This window comes from Tenrec ecaudatus, chromosome 12 (assembly GCF_050624435.1).
Source record: "Tenrec ecaudatus isolate mTenEca1 chromosome 12, mTenEca1.hap1, whole genome shotgun sequence".
Taxonomy (NCBI): domain Eukaryota; kingdom Metazoa; phylum Chordata; class Mammalia; order Afrosoricida; family Tenrecidae; genus Tenrec; species Tenrec ecaudatus.
In genome coordinates, this window is record NC_134541.1 from 136,337,730 (window position 1) to 136,354,627 (window position 16,898).

At 57.4% G+C, this 16,898-nt stretch overlaps 1 protein-coding gene across 2 annotated transcripts; it reads right to left on the reverse strand.

Annotated features, from left to right (window-relative positions):
* Positions 1-325: 325 nt before the first annotated feature.
* Positions 326-13,740, reverse strand: ARPC1B (actin related protein 2/3 complex subunit 1B). 2 transcript variants are annotated; one of them, XM_075565035.1, is made up of 10 exons: positions 13,612-13,740; positions 5,912-5,985; positions 5,059-5,163; positions 4,269-4,491; positions 3,484-3,591; positions 2,536-2,742; positions 2,379-2,454; positions 1,514-1,719; positions 671-761; positions 326-559 (listed from the first exon to the last, which is right to left on the reverse strand). In XM_075565035.1, exons 2-10 carry the CDS (start codon positions 5,973-5,975, stop codon positions 521-523), a joined length of 1,119 nt encoding a protein of 372 aa, XP_075421150.1. In that variant the 5' UTR covers positions 5,976-5,985; positions 13,612-13,740; the 3' UTR covers positions 326-520. The 2 variants fall into 2 exon arrangements, with proteins under 2 accessions (XP_075421150.1, XP_075421151.1); XM_075565036.1 differs by having other exon boundaries at positions 5,912-5,990; positions 13,612-13,690.
* Between the last annotated feature and the right edge of the window lie 3,158 nt (positions 13,741-16,898).

Below are 16,898 nucleotides of genomic sequence, written 5' to 3' on the forward strand. Positions count from 1 at the left end.
TAGGCACATACCTAGCTTTGGTCCAGGGATGCAGGAAAGGTGCTGGGAGTGTCTGCAAGTACTGGCCTCTGCTGGCCTTTACCAAGTGGGGACCTGAGTCCAGAGGGCCCATGACCAGTCCAGTTTCACAGCCGCTCTCCCTGTGGGGCCTGAGTAGGGTCCTTCCGGGGAGTGCTGGAGGAAGCACCCCCAAAGCTGATGGAGTCAGAGCTGCCACCGCAGCCCCTAGAAATGAGGTTTCCCATTGGGTTTGATGCTTCTTTTTGGCAGTGAGCAAGGCTAAGCTGCCTGTACTGTGGGAACAACAGATGGACTGACAGACGGACAGGGCTGCAGCTGCCTTTATTACCTGGGCGTTAAGCAGTTCACTGCCAGCATAGTGGTGTGGGGGCATTCTTTACAACAGAAAGCATATTTCTTCAACAGACAAAAGCACCCCACCCCCACCCAGCTCCTGAGGGAGCACCCTAGGGACTTCAGCGAAGCGAGGGGCCTCCTGCCCAGCCTGCGCCTCCTCGGGTCATTTGATCTTGAGGTCCTTCAGGGCAGAGGCTAGGCTCTGGAAGTAGATGGGCAGGGTACGTTTCGGGGACCCACATCCATGACGCTCCACCACCACCCCCATCCCCTGCCAGGAGGGGCAAAGGCAGCCAGCCAGGGAGGACCTCACCTTGACGTCCCAGATGCTCATTCCACCATCCATGCCAGTTGTACAGAATTGTGCGCACTGGGCCTTCCCCCCGCTGAGCACTGAGATTTGGCTGCAGAGAGGATGCAGGCTTGCTTATCCCTGCCCATCTGCCCCCAGGGTCAGCCTCCAGGCCTGGAAGGTGGCCCACCTGCAGGTCCTGAAGGGCGCAGGAGGGTGCAGCAGCACTCCAGGAAGGGCGGAGGCTGTGTCCTGGACTGTGCAGGGCCAGCTCTCACAAGGGCCCGGAACTCCAGCCAGCTATCTAGAGCTCAGCCTGAACAAGCCCAGGCCGCCTGGTGCTGGTGAGGGAGTAGTGGGCTCCTAGCTTGAAGGTCAGTGGTTCAATGGGAAGATGAGGAGGCTGGCTGTTCCTGGGAAGATTTGGTTTCAGGCAACCCTTATAGCAGTGGTTCTCAACCTTCCTAATGCCGCGACCCTTTCACACAGTTGCTCATGTGGTGACAACCCCTCCAACCATAACATTATTTTCGTTGCTACTTCATCACTTTTATTTTGCTACTGTTATGAATCAGGCGACCCCTGTGAAAGGGTCGTTTAACCCACAGGTTGAGAACTGCTGCTTTATAGGGTCAGAACCAAATAAATGATGGGAGTGGGTTGGCTTTGTGGAGGCTCTGGGCTGGGTGAGCCTCGCTTCTTTCTCCTCTCACTTCAAGGGCACCCCTGCCCCATGCAGAGCCCCTCCAGCCCGCACCGGGGCCCCACGCAGAGACTGACTGCCCCACTCCCACCTGGCACTCTAGAGACCAAGGGCAGTGGGTGGGCCAATGTTGGGATGAGGCCCCCCTCCCCCTGACTCACCTGACACTGTTCTTGTGCACTGAATCGATCCCAGCACCTGAGACGGCACCACCCTCTGTGCTGGCCTTCTTGTCCAGGTTCTGGAAGCGCTCTCGGGCCGTTAGGCCACGCTGGGAGCTCTGCTTGGGCACGTCCAGCCGTCCACCGAAGCTCAGAGTCCCTGCTGCACTGTCGTAGGTGAACAGCACCGGGAAGCAGTCGTGGCCCTGTGGCAGGACAGGTGCCATTAGGGCTCAGACAGGCAGAGGGGTTCCAGCCCCCAGGGGGCAGATGAGGGGTACCGATGGATGAAGAAGAGTCAGAGTCTGGTTGAAAAAGGGTGTGGACTATCCGGGATTCCCCTGTGGGCCCAGGCGCCTTCAAGCCCTCCCTACCTATCTCCACCTGTTCTAGAACATCCTCAGGTGGGCACTCCTTCGGCAAAGGGACACCCCCAGTGTTTGCTGACAGGTGAAAACGGACTGAGTAGCTCTGTGAGCAGGAGGGAGGGATGGGAGTTGCCAGTGATGATCACCCCAAATTTCCAGGCCCCCTTTCTGGGCACGGGTACAACTACACCCTTCTCCTCCTCCCTCTGAGTTCACATGCCTGGACGCATCCGTTCAGGCCAGTAGTGGGTAAGCAGCAATGTGGGCGATAAGGCTGCCTGCAGCCCTGGCCACAGAGGGCGAGCTGGAAAGTGGGCTGCTTTTACCGTGGCAGGAGTCAGCATGGGTTCTCAAAGAACTGCGTGGATGGATAGGGTGGGGTGGCGATGTCAGTGGGTGACTGGCAGGAAAGGGCCAGCAGAGGATGAACAGGTGAGGAGCTTCATGCATATCCGTCCAGCTCCCTTCACTGACCATGGGCCCCACTGTCCCCTTACCGCTGCCACCAGACTGTTCTCTGTGATGAAGGTGACGGCCAGCAGAGGCAGTGTTTCAGAGGCCAGGGTAGCGACGCTGTGGGGAAAGAGACATCCCTTAGTCTACCACTCCGGCTTGATGGTCCCTCCCCTGCCCACCTGAGAGGCCTCCACTCACGCCATCTTCTTGTCGGCATTGGCCAGGCACACGGTGCTGTCGTGGCTGACCCAGGCCACTCGGCTCCCACTTGCTGAGAAGCAGACGCCATGCACCCAGCCACAGCTGCTGCTGGACTCAAACATCAGCTCCCCAAAGGGCATCTTGGAGCCCCACGGGGTGGGTGCCGGCCGCTCCTCCACCTCCTTAATGTAGGCGGAGAAAATCCTGTGGAGAGAGGCGGCTGAGTCTGGTGAGGCAGCACAGAGCACTGCACTGGGAGTCACAGCCCCCTCTGTGCAAGGGGGCAGTGTGGAGTGTCTCCCAGCTCAGTCCTGGGGTCTCACTTGAGGGCTGGCCACTGGCAGCCTGCATGGTCCCCTGGGGGCGTCAGGGCTGTAATGCTGACCCTTGCCTTCCAGAGCAATCCTCCATCAGGCACAGCACCCACCAGCCAACTTCAGAGGGCCCTTTTCTGTGCTCAGGGTCTCTGAGGGGGCTGCTGGTACCTGATGCTAGCCTGTTGCCCAGGTGGAGATCCAAGTACCCAGAGGTGTCCCCCATCTGCCGGCTGCTAGGAGCCTGACAGTCCTTGGGATGTATTTGGTGGTTGAAAGGGACTCAATAGGTGCCCAGGTGACTAACAGCTGGCAACTGGAGGCTCCACATTGACGAATAGCCATTCACCCTTGAGTATAAAATACGAGATAGCTTCAAACAAGGCAAGAGAGGAGGGCCTGAGAAGGGACATTTCTGCAACACGAGTTCGTCCTGCTAAGACTGCCCCGTGGGCTGGAGACAAGACTCGAAGATGGTCCCTCTCTCAAACACAGGGCCAGAGCCAGAGGCCCTGCTCTCTCGCTCCTACCGAGCTGGTGTGGAAGGCAGGATTTGGGGCTCCCAAGACGGTTCCCCCCCACCCTCCGCCCTGCCGCCCCTGTGGTGGTGTCAGCATGCCACAAGCCTCACCGGCACTTAAAGTCGCAGGAGCCGGCAGCCAGGAGCACATTGTTGGGGTGCCAGTCCAGGCTGAGGACGGTGGAGCGGATGGGCTTCTTGATGTGTTTGCACACCCACCTGGATACAGGGGTGGGGTGGGGACATACACAGGTGGGTATCCTCAATGCCCAGGGCCCCGCAGACCACCCATGGCCCACTCCCTAGCCTGTGCTGGGTCCCCCTTGTGGGTGGGAACTACCCTTTTGTCTCCCTTGGAATCCCTGGCTGGTGTTAACTGGTTCATGTCCATGCCAGGGTGCCTTGCTAGAAAGGCCTGGCATTCTACCTGGGGCAGATCAGCCATGGGAAACCCTGGGATGTAGTTCTCTGACACATGTCGACCCCAAGGCAACAGATTTACTGTTTGGCTCCTTTTAAGCCTCAAGGCAAGTGGGCACAAATGACCACTGACTAGGTCACACAGCTACGAAACTGGCTATGCTGGATTTGAACACAGGTCTCACTCTGACCTTAGGGACATGGAGGAGAGGGGCCCTGGAGTCAGGCCGAGCCTTGGGCAGTGACTTTGCCTTGGCCTCAGTGCACATGGCTGTGAGGTCCACAAGTGTGGGGCCTGACGGCCATGGTGGAAGGACCCTCTGGACCTGCAGAAGTCCCCTCAACTCATGAGGCTCAGTGTAGACAGAGCCCCTTCGGAGCATGTGACCAGGATTCCTGGGTCACTCTGGCTCCTACCCACTTGGTCTGCAGTCCTAGGCTTGGCTGGCCCCACACCCTCCTGGCCCGGTACCCACCAGTCATTCTCCTGCTCGAAGTAGCAGATGGAGATGACTCGGGAGCCACTGCCAACAGCAAACTTGTTTTCCAGGGGTGCCCAGCGCACACAGCGAGCAGCCCGGTTGATGCGCAAGATGACCAGCGTGGGCTTCCACACGCGCCCCTTCAGCGTCCACACGTAGGCGTTTCGGTCTGTGCCGCAGGTCACGATGCGGTTACTCTCAGGGGCCCAGTCGATGCCTGCAGCGGGAGTGAGGGGCATGCCAGTCTGAAGCCACCCAGCCAGTGGCAGCTCCCTGGCAGCCACGTGGAGGGGTTGGGGAACAGAGAGACCCCAATCTGCACAGCAAGTACAGGGGTGAGCTTGGGCTATGTGGATACCAAACCAGATCCTCTGCTGTCGAGTCAGTGCTGGCTCGAGAGCCAGACTGTAGGACAGAGAACTGCCCCTGTGAGTTTCTGAGACTAAATCTGCAGAGGCAGACTGTCACCTCCTCCTCCCGGGAGTAGAGGGCTTGTACTACCCACTCTCTGGTGCATGGCAAAGTGCTGGAGGGCAGAGCCAGGAGACAGTGTCGAACAGGCGTCCCTGAGGTGTCCTGCTGCTGGATCAAGCTACCTCGAAGCCCATCAACCTCAGATTCCCAGGCACCTGGAGCCCACGCACGCCCTGGATGACTGAAGCCAGTGTGAATCACAGAGATGTGACTTGCAACCCAAACCACGCACCCTACTGCAGTGAGTGTGCAGTGGCCCAGCTCAGTCCTGGGTTTCTGTCCGCCCCTCCCCAGGGGCCCTCAGACCCACCTGTCACCTGCCCGTTGTGCTCCTTGAGCTCGTGCACCTTGGTCCACTTGGTCCCGCTCTTCTCGTAGATGTGCACCTCGTGGTTGTTGGGGCAGATGGCGATCTCTGTAGGGGGAGGGCTCAGGACCAGGCCCCCAAGTTCACACCCCACTCTGCCTGGATGCCCACCCCAAGACAGCACCTCATCCTGAACCACGGTGTTCTTCCGTGCTGCACAGGAGCCCTTCCGTGCCCCACCCTACCTTTCCCTCCCTTGCCCCCAACTTCAGCCAGTGCCACCCCAAGCCCACCCAGCTCAGTGTCCCTCCCCCGGCTGCCTTTCTATCTCTGCAAATGTCACCACCTCCACGGGCCTCTGGCCTTTTTACGTCAGCAGCTCCCGTGACCTCCCCTTGCCCTGCGGGCTCTGGAGTTCACAGTGTAGCACTGCAGGTTTATGTCGGTGTCCTGACTACCCCCCATCAGTCAGGGGTGCATATGGGGCAGAGTGCACACCGCTGCACTCACACTGCACCTTCACACACACACACACACACACAGCCACACTTATACCCCCACTGCCATGTTCACACCTCCACATGTCCACCTGCACCCCATCCCATTCACACCTCCGAGCCACTGCACCTGCTGCTCCTGTTCCTCCAGGCCCGGGGCCCCGGGGTGTCCTTCCACCTTTCATACACAACACAGGCCAGAGGCTCCCAAGCTGGACCCAAGGTGCAGGAGAGGGCCAGCCAGCCCTCATGGGGCCCTGCAGACCCACCCACCACTCACAGGCAGTGGCCCAGAGGTGGTCTTCTAGGACACACACAGACACACACACACACACACACACACGCCAGCAGACACTCACGGGAGCGGTCCTTGTTCCAGGCATGGCAGCTGATGGGCTCCACCAGGAAGCTGTGGTAAGCCATGGCTCTCCCCCTGTGCCGAGAGAGGGGGTCCAGGTCACCCACCCTGCTCCACAGGATGTCTCAGGAATAGGGGGTGCCCTGGGGAGATGGGGGGGCAGGCACGGGGGTACAGGAGCTGCAGGTGAAGACACGATTGAGTGGGGTGAGATGAATGTGGCTAGGACCCTAGCCCAGCAGTCCTGTCACTCACCACAGGTGGAAACCAACCCCCCTGCAGGAGATGAACCAATGCCAATAAACCACCTACAGAGGCACCATCCAGCCCCAGAGCCCATCTCCCCTGCCCACTCTATATGCTGAGGTGCAGTGCGGAGGGGATGGCTGTTCAGGGGCTGTGTCTGAGGGCACAGATGAACAGACATCCTGAAAACCTACTTGCTGCCTTGCGGCCAACGTGCTGCAGCTGCCTCGGGCCTGAGTGGAAGTGGTCATGGAAGGACCCACCCCAAGCCCCTTGCCACCAAGCCAATCCCAACTCACAGGACGGCCCAAAGGGCTTCTGAAACTATACACCTTCACAGACCCCATCTTTCCCCCCAGGAGCGGCCTAGAGGCTCAGGCCGCCAACCTTGGGGCTACCAGCATCCCAACACTGGACCCACTGTGCCATCCGGACTAGGCCACAGCCTGTGCATGCGAGTCCCTTCCCCAGCTACACCAGCCTCCTGCCTCAGCCCTCTCTGGCCCTTCCCCCAGCCTCAGCCCACGTCCCCAGATGCCTCCTGGCTCTGGGCCTCCCTGGGGTCATAGTGACTCCTAGCGGCGACCCTGCATGCAGGAGAATGAAGCACTGCCTGGTCCCGTGCCACCCTCACTGTTCTGGTGCGGAGCCCAACGATGCATCACTGCTGGCGTCCAAATGCCACCACCTCTAGGAGGCCTTTCCTGACCACTCAATTTGAGACTGCAGCTGACTCCCTTCCTGCTCCCTCTGATCTGCTACCAGACACACAGGAAAACCAGTACTGGCTGGCACCCGACGGGAGGAGACGGCCTTGATTTTCAGGGTCTCATTTTTGTCACTGACAGGGTGCAGTCTCACCACTTCCCCATCGTTTGTTCTTGTGGAAAATATCTTCCTCAGACAGGTTTCCACCTGAGACAGTGCCTGGCTTTTGCGGGTCTCACTATGCGGGTAGACCTCAGAGGGATTGTAGGCTCCCTCGGTCTCAGACCAACGGAGTGAAGCAGAAGATGGTCATGAAGTGAGCCAGGCACACACCTTGGTTTCCTGGTGCACACAAGAGCAGCCTTGGTGGCACAGTGGTTACGAGTTGGGCTGCTAACTTCAAGGTCAGCAGTTAGAACCCACCCATCACTCGGGGAAAGAGGGCTTTCTACTCCCGTAAAGAGCTCCAGTCTTGGAAACTCACAGGGGTAGTTCTATCCTGCCCTACAGGGCCGCTATGAGTTGGCATCAACTCATTAGTGAGTTTGGGTTTGGGGGGCATAGTGGTTACATGTTGGGCCGCTAACCTCAAGGTCAGCAGTTTGAAACCACCAGCCGCACCATAGAAGAAAGTAGTAGTAGAAACTTCCTACTACTGTGGAGAGTTACAGATTCAGAAACCCATAGGGGCAGTTCTGCCTTGTCCTTCAGGGTCGCTAGGAGCCAGAACTGACTCAATGGCAGCGAGTTGGGTGTTTGGGCGCTGGGATGTTGTCTGACATGAATGAGAGCATTCTGCAGACGTTTGCAATGTCACGAGAAGGGCTGAAAGGGGAGGCAGAGAGTGCTGTGAGATAAGTGAGCTTGGTGCAGGTGGCCAGAGAGCCTACGGTGTGAACCTGCGTGAAGGGGGAATGCTTCATCCACAGCAGGGAGACGAGAGCACAGGTGGGGAGAGGAGGGTAAATTATGGGGGAGTTTGCTAAGTCCCTTAAAACTGTTTACTACAACATGGATGATCTAAATGTAAATCCTCACATAACGCATGATTTAAATAAAACAGTGAACAACAGCAGTGAGGTGTACCCGGATGAGAATGGATTCAGGAATTCCCCTGTTCTCGTCTTCTCCTGCTGACCGAATGTCGGAGGCCACAGACGTTTTGGACCTGTCTAGTTCCTCTCGCGAGGAGTGAGTGACGTCTTGGACTGCCAATCACAAGGTCCGCAGTTCGAAACCACAAGCTGCTCCTCCAGAGGAAGATGAGGCTTTCTAAAAGCTCCCATAAAGAATTACAGTCTCAAAAACCCAGAGGGACAAGTCTCTGCCCTGTAGGGTCGCTATGAGTTGGGGTTGACTCCGTGGCTGTGAATTTCAGTTTTGTTTGAGTCTGTATCCCCACCACCTACAGGTACGGTCTACATTGTGTGTTCAATAAATAATGAGCAGGTTCCTTTACTGCCATTAACACTCAGCAGAGGAAATCGCCAAGTATGAAAACAAAGAAAAAGCAGACCACCTCATGTTTCTTGCATGGGCCACAATGGTGAAGCCCTATCATAAGCATCTTGGTAAGGACTGAATTGGGGTACTGAGGTTGGGACCCCTGGTACTTGACGAGCGTGAACGAGGATCTTGAAGTCATTTTTTTAATGGTATTGAACTGAAGGAGCCTTGGGGTGTAATAGGTTACTCGTTGGGTTGCTAACAGCAAGGTCAGCAGTTCAAACCCATGATCTGCTCTGAAGGAGAAAGATGAGGCGTTACTGCTCCAGTAAAGAGTTACGGTCTCAGAAATACCCAATGGGGGCACTATTGGCAGCGAGTAGAATTTAAGGCCAGACTGGAGCACAGAGGGCCTGGATATGAGGGTCATCCTTGTAAAAGAGGAGCGACATAGAGGGAGGGGGGCCAAGGGGCTGGGCATTTTCTGTTGCCTCTGCACGCCTGCCGGGGGCTGCTTGAAGCTGCGAGAGCTGAGGAAAGTCCTCTTGCGGATGACCAACCCTGTGAGAGACACCCTCATGTCAGCCCTTGGTTCTCAGGAGCAGCGAGGAGCCCGGTTTGTTACAAGTGTCACTGCTTTCCCACCAGCCCTGGGCCTGGAGACAAGCCCTCCAGTCAGCCACCTTGCTCAGTCACACAGCCATCAGCTGAGGGGAGCACTGGACTGGAGCAAGTCAGAGCCCTGAACACGGAGCAGTTGGCTGCCACCATGGTCCCCCTCAACAGATGCTGAAGGAGCCCTGGGATCCCTCCCCTCCCCCACCAGGATCTCCACCTACTGAGCTCAAGCCTGGAGAAGGTATGGAGGGCCGTGAGCCAGAGTTCCAGGTCACCACCCAAACCATGCAGGGCTTGATTTTAAGACCAGCATCACCCTGGCTGGTGGGCCCCTGCTCACCCTGGACCCAGATCACCTCCAGCAGGAAGTCTTGGGAGTCACACACACACATGCAGGCACGCATGCACACATACCAGGCACCTGTGCAGGTACAGGGGCAGGGCCACGCTTGCTTCCCCAGAGCTTAGAACAGGGCCTGCCTTTGCTAAGAAAGGAAAAGCGACCCCAAGTCGACTGCTCGCCCCCAAGTACATGTCACCCTTACAGGCGTGTACGCTGTCCTCACCACAGCTTCCTCCCTGAGCCTCTGTCCTTAAAAGGCCTGTCTGTGTACCACCAAAACTCCGGAAGTGCTGCCTCACCCGGCCCCATCAGCAGCCCGGGGTTTCCCCTGAGCACTTTGGTGTACCCAGGCTGTGCCAGCGATGTGCCACTTGGGTGGGAGGCCATCACTGGAGTGGGATGTGTCACTCCCACCTGAGGACCGAGCTGTGTTTGTCCATCCCAGGTCATGAGGGGCCAGGGAGGAGCCGGAAGCCTATTCCCTTGATCTTAGCCAAAAGGCCGAGAAGCGATTGGAAGCCCATTCCCAAGCCCAAGCCTGGGTCCTCTGGCGCCCAACCGGGACCACCGTGCTCACCCCCAGGTTGTCCTGAAGGAAGAGGTCCTCTACTTCCCAAGTCCCAACTGTCAGACATACTAGGTGTCTCCCAGGGCACGTCTGCCCCTGCGGGGTTTTGGTGAGTGACCAGCCATGGGGGCACACAAGTCTGTCACATAAGGCTCTTGAGTGGTGGGCTGGGAAGACAGAGTGGCTGGGTCTGCCCAGGGGAATGGCATGGAGGAGACTTGGGAAGCCCTGACCACTGACTGCCCAGATGGAAGGCTGTCAGGTGGGGGAGGGCGGGCTGGTATGACAGGAGAGGGAGAGGTTGAGACTTAGCTCTATCAGTCAATCACACTTTAGCATGAACTGAGACAGAAATGCTTCCTAAGCCACTAACACTCCTTAAAAGGGGTAGAGAGGGCTGGGGGCGGGCAGGTAAGAGTAAGACGCATGTCTCCTTTTTTTTAACTTCCTCAAAGTAACTGAAACCAGCAGGCCTCAGTGATGATGCCCCACCCCCCAGACATTACAAATGAGGAAGCAGCCTTTTTAGGACTACCAACAGGGCTGGGGTCTAGTTACCCCAGGACCAATTAAGAGCCACTTGGGATGGCTTTGCCCAAGTGTGAAGACAACCCCGTCAGGTTTTTACTTGTCACTGCTGCCCGCCTAGCAGGTTGGCAGTAGGGACCTATTTGACTGTTGAGGATGAGAGAGCCAGGGTCCTGGGGCAGTCTTGGGACTAGAAGTTCACGGCCAGCACTCTGGCCCCATCACCCTGAGCCCCAGTGGGGCTGGAGGAGTGAGGACCTGGCCCTCTACAAGCTCCTCCCCACACCTTGCACTGGCTAGCGCAGACGAGCTTACGAGCTTGGGGTCAGGAGCTTTCTGTAGCCCCGGCAGCACCTCAGGGGTTAAGCACTCCTCTGCTAGCTGAAAGGTTTGAGGATTGAATCCGTCCAGTGGCTCAGAGAGACGTGAGGCCAGTTTGTGCAGCCCAGTCCAATAAGGGTCTAAGGTCACTACAGTTTGGAGTAGTGTTTGGGGGGAGGTGGGATGGGGGTGGTTGGCAGTCCTTCTCCTGAGTCTGGCACATTAGGAATGGGCTGGGGAGCAGCCAGGGCTCGAGTGGGAGGTGTAGGTGGTTGTGCTTCTTCAGAGTTCCCTGCAGGTGGTTGGAAGGGGACCTGGCTCATGCCACTGTACCCAAGACCACTCAGGCTGCATGAGTCATGATTGCCTTGGGGATGTTCTAGAGGATTCTGTAAATGTCTATTGGGAGTTTGTCTTCCAATCCCCACTGCCCCTCCCCACCTCCTTAGAAATGATGAGGATCAAACCCAGGGTTGGAAAACCTCGGAACCCTCTAGGCTGGTGGGTCCCCTCCGAGATTCAGCTCCCCTCTAAAGCAAGTCAGGCCGAGACTGCACCAGCCAGAAGACCGCCGCCTTTTCCTCCTTAGACTCGAAAACCTCACTGCCATCCAGTTGATTCCAACAGAGGCCAGGGTAGAACTCCCCATGGGTTTCAAAAATGTTACTGTTTATGGGGGTGGAAAGCCTCATCTTTCCCCCAAGGGGTGGCTGGTGGTTTCAAAAAGGCTGACTTTGCAGTCGGCAGCCCAACATGTGACCCCCTGTACCACCAGGGCGGCTTCCTTTTTAGATTCAAATTCTGATGCTCTGATGGCTGTTTGGCTGCACTTGGCTAAGGCTTCTCCCCCCCACCCCCCACGTCTGTATCCAGGACAGGCCGGGTTGACCATGGCACAGGCTAGGCTAGACATCTTTGATTTTTCCGGCTATCTGAAGCGGCAGCAAGCAGGAGCAAGCAGCCTGGAGCTAGGACCCAGGATCTCCTGGCACTGGGGAAATCCCCACCCGGCTCAGAGTTTGCAGGGAGCTGCCAGCAAACCGTTTTAAACTTTTTTTGCGAAGCAGTTACTCAACTTCCTGTTGTGTGTAGGAGTTGCTGGGTGTGGAGGGGCCCTGTCACCCACACCACAGACCAGCCAAGTGCTCCTCCCCAAGCCAGCACACTGGAAGCCCTTCTCCAAGCCAGGCCCAGTTACAGCAGTCCCGACATAGCCAAACGCCCAAAACTCAGTGCTGGCAGGGTTGTGGGGAAATGCTCACTCGGTTCTAAAGAGCCTGCGGGGAGCCCTCAATTCAACAACCATGCCAACAGGGCAGAGGTGGGAGAACCAAAGCTTAACACTTTGGACATGCCAATCCATTGTGGTGCTCGGATAAAAAAAAACAACAGCCGAGCTTTTTAAAAAAAAATTTTGTTTTTAAAACAAACATGTCCATAACAGTGCTCTTTCTCATGGGGACTGGGTGGAAAAATCCAGAGGCTGACTATGAAAAAGAGTGAACTGTGATATTCATGGGTTGGGAGGCTGTTGAGCTTTCTGAAGAGCCGGGTAGTACAGTGGGGACACACTGCTACTGACTGGGAAGCCAGCACTCAAACCCATCCCCCAAACATCCAGGCTTTCCATCCTCATCCCAGCAACCCCCCCTGCCTGTAGGGTCTGCATGAGTCAGAACTGGCTCCATGGCAGGGAGTTTAGTTTTTAGGTTGGGGGCCCTCCCACACACACCCCACATTTGACAAGGGTGTTCAATTTCTTCAAATTTCTACACCTGTTCTCTCTTTTACCCCCTAAAGCTGGCCTGCGAAGAAAAGATGTAAAAATAAAAACAACAAGCTTTCACTTTGTACAGAGGAAACTGAGGCCCAGACAGGCAGTGACTCACAGTTATGCCTGAGGCCAACTAGCAGAGGCCAGAGGGCAGGCCTCAATCCTGCACCGGCACATTCCTTCCAGAGCCTAGCCCTGGCCCTGAGTGCCTCATACACGGTTCCATTAGAGCCTCACAACTTGATTATGCCCATTTCCCAGATATGGCAAGTTGAGGCCTAGGGAGGCCAGGTTTCTTGCTGGAAGAAGCCAGCCCTCTCAGGAGGTCCCTTTAGGTGGGCGCTGCTCTTAGACCGCCCGCCTGGGAGGCAGGCGGAGCCTGGGGCCAGCTCAGCACCCAGCCCGAAGCTTGTTCCTGGAGCCTGCTCTAGCCCAGGGAAGGGAGGGACCGTTCGTTCAGAAGCGCCAGTCGCGGGACCCTTGGGGAGCCCTCCAGGACGGGGGCGGAGGTGGCTGGGGGCCACGGGCGGGGCGGGGGCGCCAGCTCATTTCCCGGCGAGCGACCCGGAAGGCTCGAGATGGAGGGGAAGTGGTTGGGCGTGGGCCGGCCGCCCCAAGTAAAAGGGCCCCCCTTCCGCGGCTGGCCCAGCCAGGGGTCCCAGGAGCCTTGTGCGCCCCTGCCCAACCCTGTGTCTCCCTTCTCCAGAGCCCTCCGACTGGTCACCTCGGGGTGCTCCAGGAGTCTCACTTCTCCACCCGAACCTTCAGATGGCATCCCCCTACCTCTGCGCCCCCTCCCTCCCAGGTCCCCTCGCTCCTCCCTTCGAGAGTCCCTCCGCCCCGTAAATCCAGAGCACCTCTCCCTGGTCCCAAAGCCCCTTCACCCCCGGGCAACATCCCTGCCTCCTGGGGGCTCCTGGTCCTGCCCCTCCTGCCTAGGGGTTCCCCTGCTCTCCAGGGGTCCCCGTGCCCCTCTCTGGGGACACCCTGCATCCAGTCACCTCTGGGCGTTCCTAGGGTGTCTCCTCCGGCCGGAGCCTCTAGATCTCCAGGCAGCCCGCCCCAGTCTTTTGAGGGCGATCCTTGCCCTGCCTCTAGTCTCAGTCCTCCAGTGGCGCGCCCCGGCCTCCCCTAGCTCCGAACCCTCACCTGCGGGTCCCCTGGCCGCGGACTCTGGGCAGTCGACGCGCCGAGCCGGTCTGGGCCCCCGCAAGCCGCCGCGGCCACTTCCTTGTGGGAGGGGGCGGGGTCCAGGGCGGGGCTCTCCCCTGGACCCGCCCACCCCTCGGGCGCGGGCACCTGGGGCCCACCCCGTCTTGGGGCGTCCGGGTCCTGAGGCGCAGGGGACCGTCCGCAATCGTCCCTGGGCAGCAGCTGGTCCGGAATCTGGGGGGTGGCGGAGTGCACGTACCCCTAGCCTAGCCCCCCAGAGCTGCGGCCTCCGAGCCCGGACGGTGGGCACGGCGGGCTCTGTGCGCCGCTCGAAACCTGTGCTTCCAGAAGGGACAGCCCTTTTCTGCTCCGACCCTGGTGCAAGGAGGCCCCTGCTGGCGCGGTCAGCACAGCCTGGCCGCCTCCTCTGCCGGAGTCCTCGCCACACATCGGTGTGCTGGCCCCAGGTGGGGCGCGCGCTCTTGTAACAGGCTCCGCGCTCAGAGCTAACTACCTGCCGACCTTTAACTTTGGGTCCGGGGGTGGGGTGGGGGACGTGGGAGACAGCATGTCCTTTCAGGATTCTGAATTTCGGGTCATCACGACCCCCTTCTCAATAGTGGCCAGGAGGCTGGACAGGTGGAGACGGCTTTGGCGAAAACACTGCTGCACTGCCCTCAGACGACTCCTTAATGGGTGCAGCTGCGCAGGCGCAGAGTAATTAATCCTCAACAGATTTTGTAGCGTCAGTGGTCGCTATAGTCCGAATTGACTGGTGGCAATGAAGTTTGGTTGGAGTTTTGGGGAGTCCTCTGGAACCCAAAGAGACCCAGAGGAGCTACCTGGGATCCCCATCTCGCTGTTCTTGCAGCCTGGAAAGTTTCAAATAAACTGGGTTTCATGGCCGGTAGTAGTGCTCCTGCCCCCAGCAGGAACCACTCAGCATTACACTGCCCTCCTTTCTCTGGCTTCCGGTCTACTCATCCCTAGGAAACAGACCCTACAGGCTGACCCAACCAACCCCATCAGCATCTGTTCCTGGATTTGTGACCTAAGGTGACTCAATCAACCCTTATGAGGGATGATGGAGACCCACGTGGTGTGAACCTGAACCCTCCTGTGGAGCAGAGTGGAGCCCTGGCGTCCTAAGGGGTTATGCCTTGGGCTACTAACCACAAGGTCAGTAGTTCAAAACCACCAGCTGCTCTGAGGGAAACAGATGAAGCTTTCTACTTCCCAAAAGAGTCAGTCCTAGAAACCCACAGGGCCCCTAATAAAATGTAAAAAAAGAAAAGAAGAAAAATGATTAGGGCAAAGAATGTACGGATGTGCTTTATACAATTGATGTATGTATATGTATGGATTGAGATAAGAGTTGTATGAGCCCCTAATCAAATGTTTAATAAAAAAAAAAGAAGAAACCCACAGGGCCAGTTCTACCCTGTCCTAAAAGGGTCACTACAAGTTGGAATTGACTTGATGACAATGTTTGTTTTGAATGGCACAGCAGCCCCAGGACAGCTGGCCCACAGAGAAAGCTGGATTGGGAGTGGACAATGTCTGAGAAGAGATGACCATAGCCATGGGCAGCCTGCAACTGGCCAGCCTCAAGCCCAGCCTGCTATTTCAGGACTTAGACCCTCAAACCACACATCCGCTTTCTTTTCAAGCTGGCTGGAGTTTTTGTTACCCATCAGCTTGGGGGGCACCCCTTTTCCTAACTGGGAAAACGGAATAGAGAAAGCCTGGTCTGATGACAGGAGGGCTCCTAAGTGCCGGGCCAGCAAAGCCCTGTTGGTCTTATTGGCAGCCACTCTCCCAGGTGCCTGGAACAGAGTCTGGGGGCACGCAGCCCACATCCTGGAGTGGTGAGTGAACGAATCACCGTGTGAACAAATGGTGTCAGTCATCAGAATCCATTCCTGATTCTGCCGTTTCACTCAGGCAAGTCCTGCCACTCCCAGTGCCTGTTTCTCCAACTGTGGATTGAGGCTTACTCTTAACAAACTGCCCCACCTCCCAGGCCGGCAGACATGGTGGGGAGAGGGGTGGATGGAAGATGGCCAGAGGCTGGAGGCATTACTGAAATGGCTCCCCCAGGGACCGTCTTATAGCTTGTGAGTGGATGGGGGCTCGGGCGTGGAGGGGTGCCATATGGAGTTCCCAGAACAGCTTGGAGAGCTTCCTGCCTCTTCCTAGACACCGTGTCACATGGGCCTGCGCTATACTCCCTCCCTCGTTCGCTGGGAGCTTGCCAACTCTCTCTGGTTGCCAGCAATTCCACCCACACCTGACAATGACCTCCTAGCATAGTGGACTGGAGACAGGTGATCCCTCACTGTCAAGTCTGTCTCGTGGAGACCCTACAGGAGCTGTTAGCTTTTTAAGACATGGCCGCCTGCTTCCTTGAAGATGATAATCTTGGAAAGCCTCAGGAGCAGTTCTGCTTTGTCTCAAGGGTTGCGGGTAATCTGTACGGAGACGGGGTTCTCTCCCATGGAGTGCCTGGTGGATTTGAACAGCCCACCTTGGGTTGGCAGCTGATTACTTAACCACTGTGCCAGCCCCACCAGAACCCACTGCTATCAAATTGGTTCTAGCAAGCCTGTAGGATGGAGTAGAGCTGCTCCACAGGGGCCCCAGGGTGTATATCTTTATGGGAGTAGACTGCTTCATCTCCCATGCGGCTGCTGGTGGGTTTGAGCTGCTGTGTTGGGTGTGATGTCTCCAGGTTGCCAACGATCCTCCCAGCACAGGCATCATACTCTCCTGCTTACAGGGCAGAGGTCCAGGTCCAGCTCCCGAGGCTATAAGGGAGCCGGAACCAGGGAGGACAATTTCTTGGGAGCACTAAGTCTCAGTAAAATGGAATCGATAATGGCATTTCCCCAAGAATGTTTTGTAGCCATTTATCTCATGGTTAAAACAGGGCCATGTGCTTGACCCTGAATGGACCCCCTGAGAGAACTGTGCACAGGAACCAAGAGGGGCACCCAAGCCGCTTCCCAAGGCCACGTGCAAGGTGGCCCAAGCTTCTGACACCAGGTGGCTACCTCTCCATGTCACTTCAGTCAAGGAATCCAGGTCTGTACCAAACCCCACCAATTACTGTCAGCAGATGGTCACTCCCTTCAATTCCAATGACTCGCCCTGCTCCTGAGCCCACTGCCTCCACTCACCCAGCAGGCGAGGTGAGAGCCAGGCCGGACTGACTTGTCAGTTCCCTCTCTGGGTGTGTCTGGTCTGCATACTGTAAGACCTACATGACACCGTCTCCCCCATCC

Coding starts and splice junctions, on each gene's coding strand:
- ARPC1B (XM_075565035.1), bottom strand. CDS start 5,975: ATGGCTTACCACAGCTTCCTGGTGGAGCCCATCAGCTGCCATGCCTGG. Junction 1,720..2,378: donor AGAACAGTCTGGTGGCAGCG/GTAAGGGGACAG, acceptor GTCCTGCCACAG/GGCCACGACTGCTTCCCGGT. Junction 560..670: donor TGAGCATCTGGGACGTCAAG/GTGAGGTCCTCC, acceptor ATCTACTTCCAG/AGCCTAGCCTCTGCCCTGAA.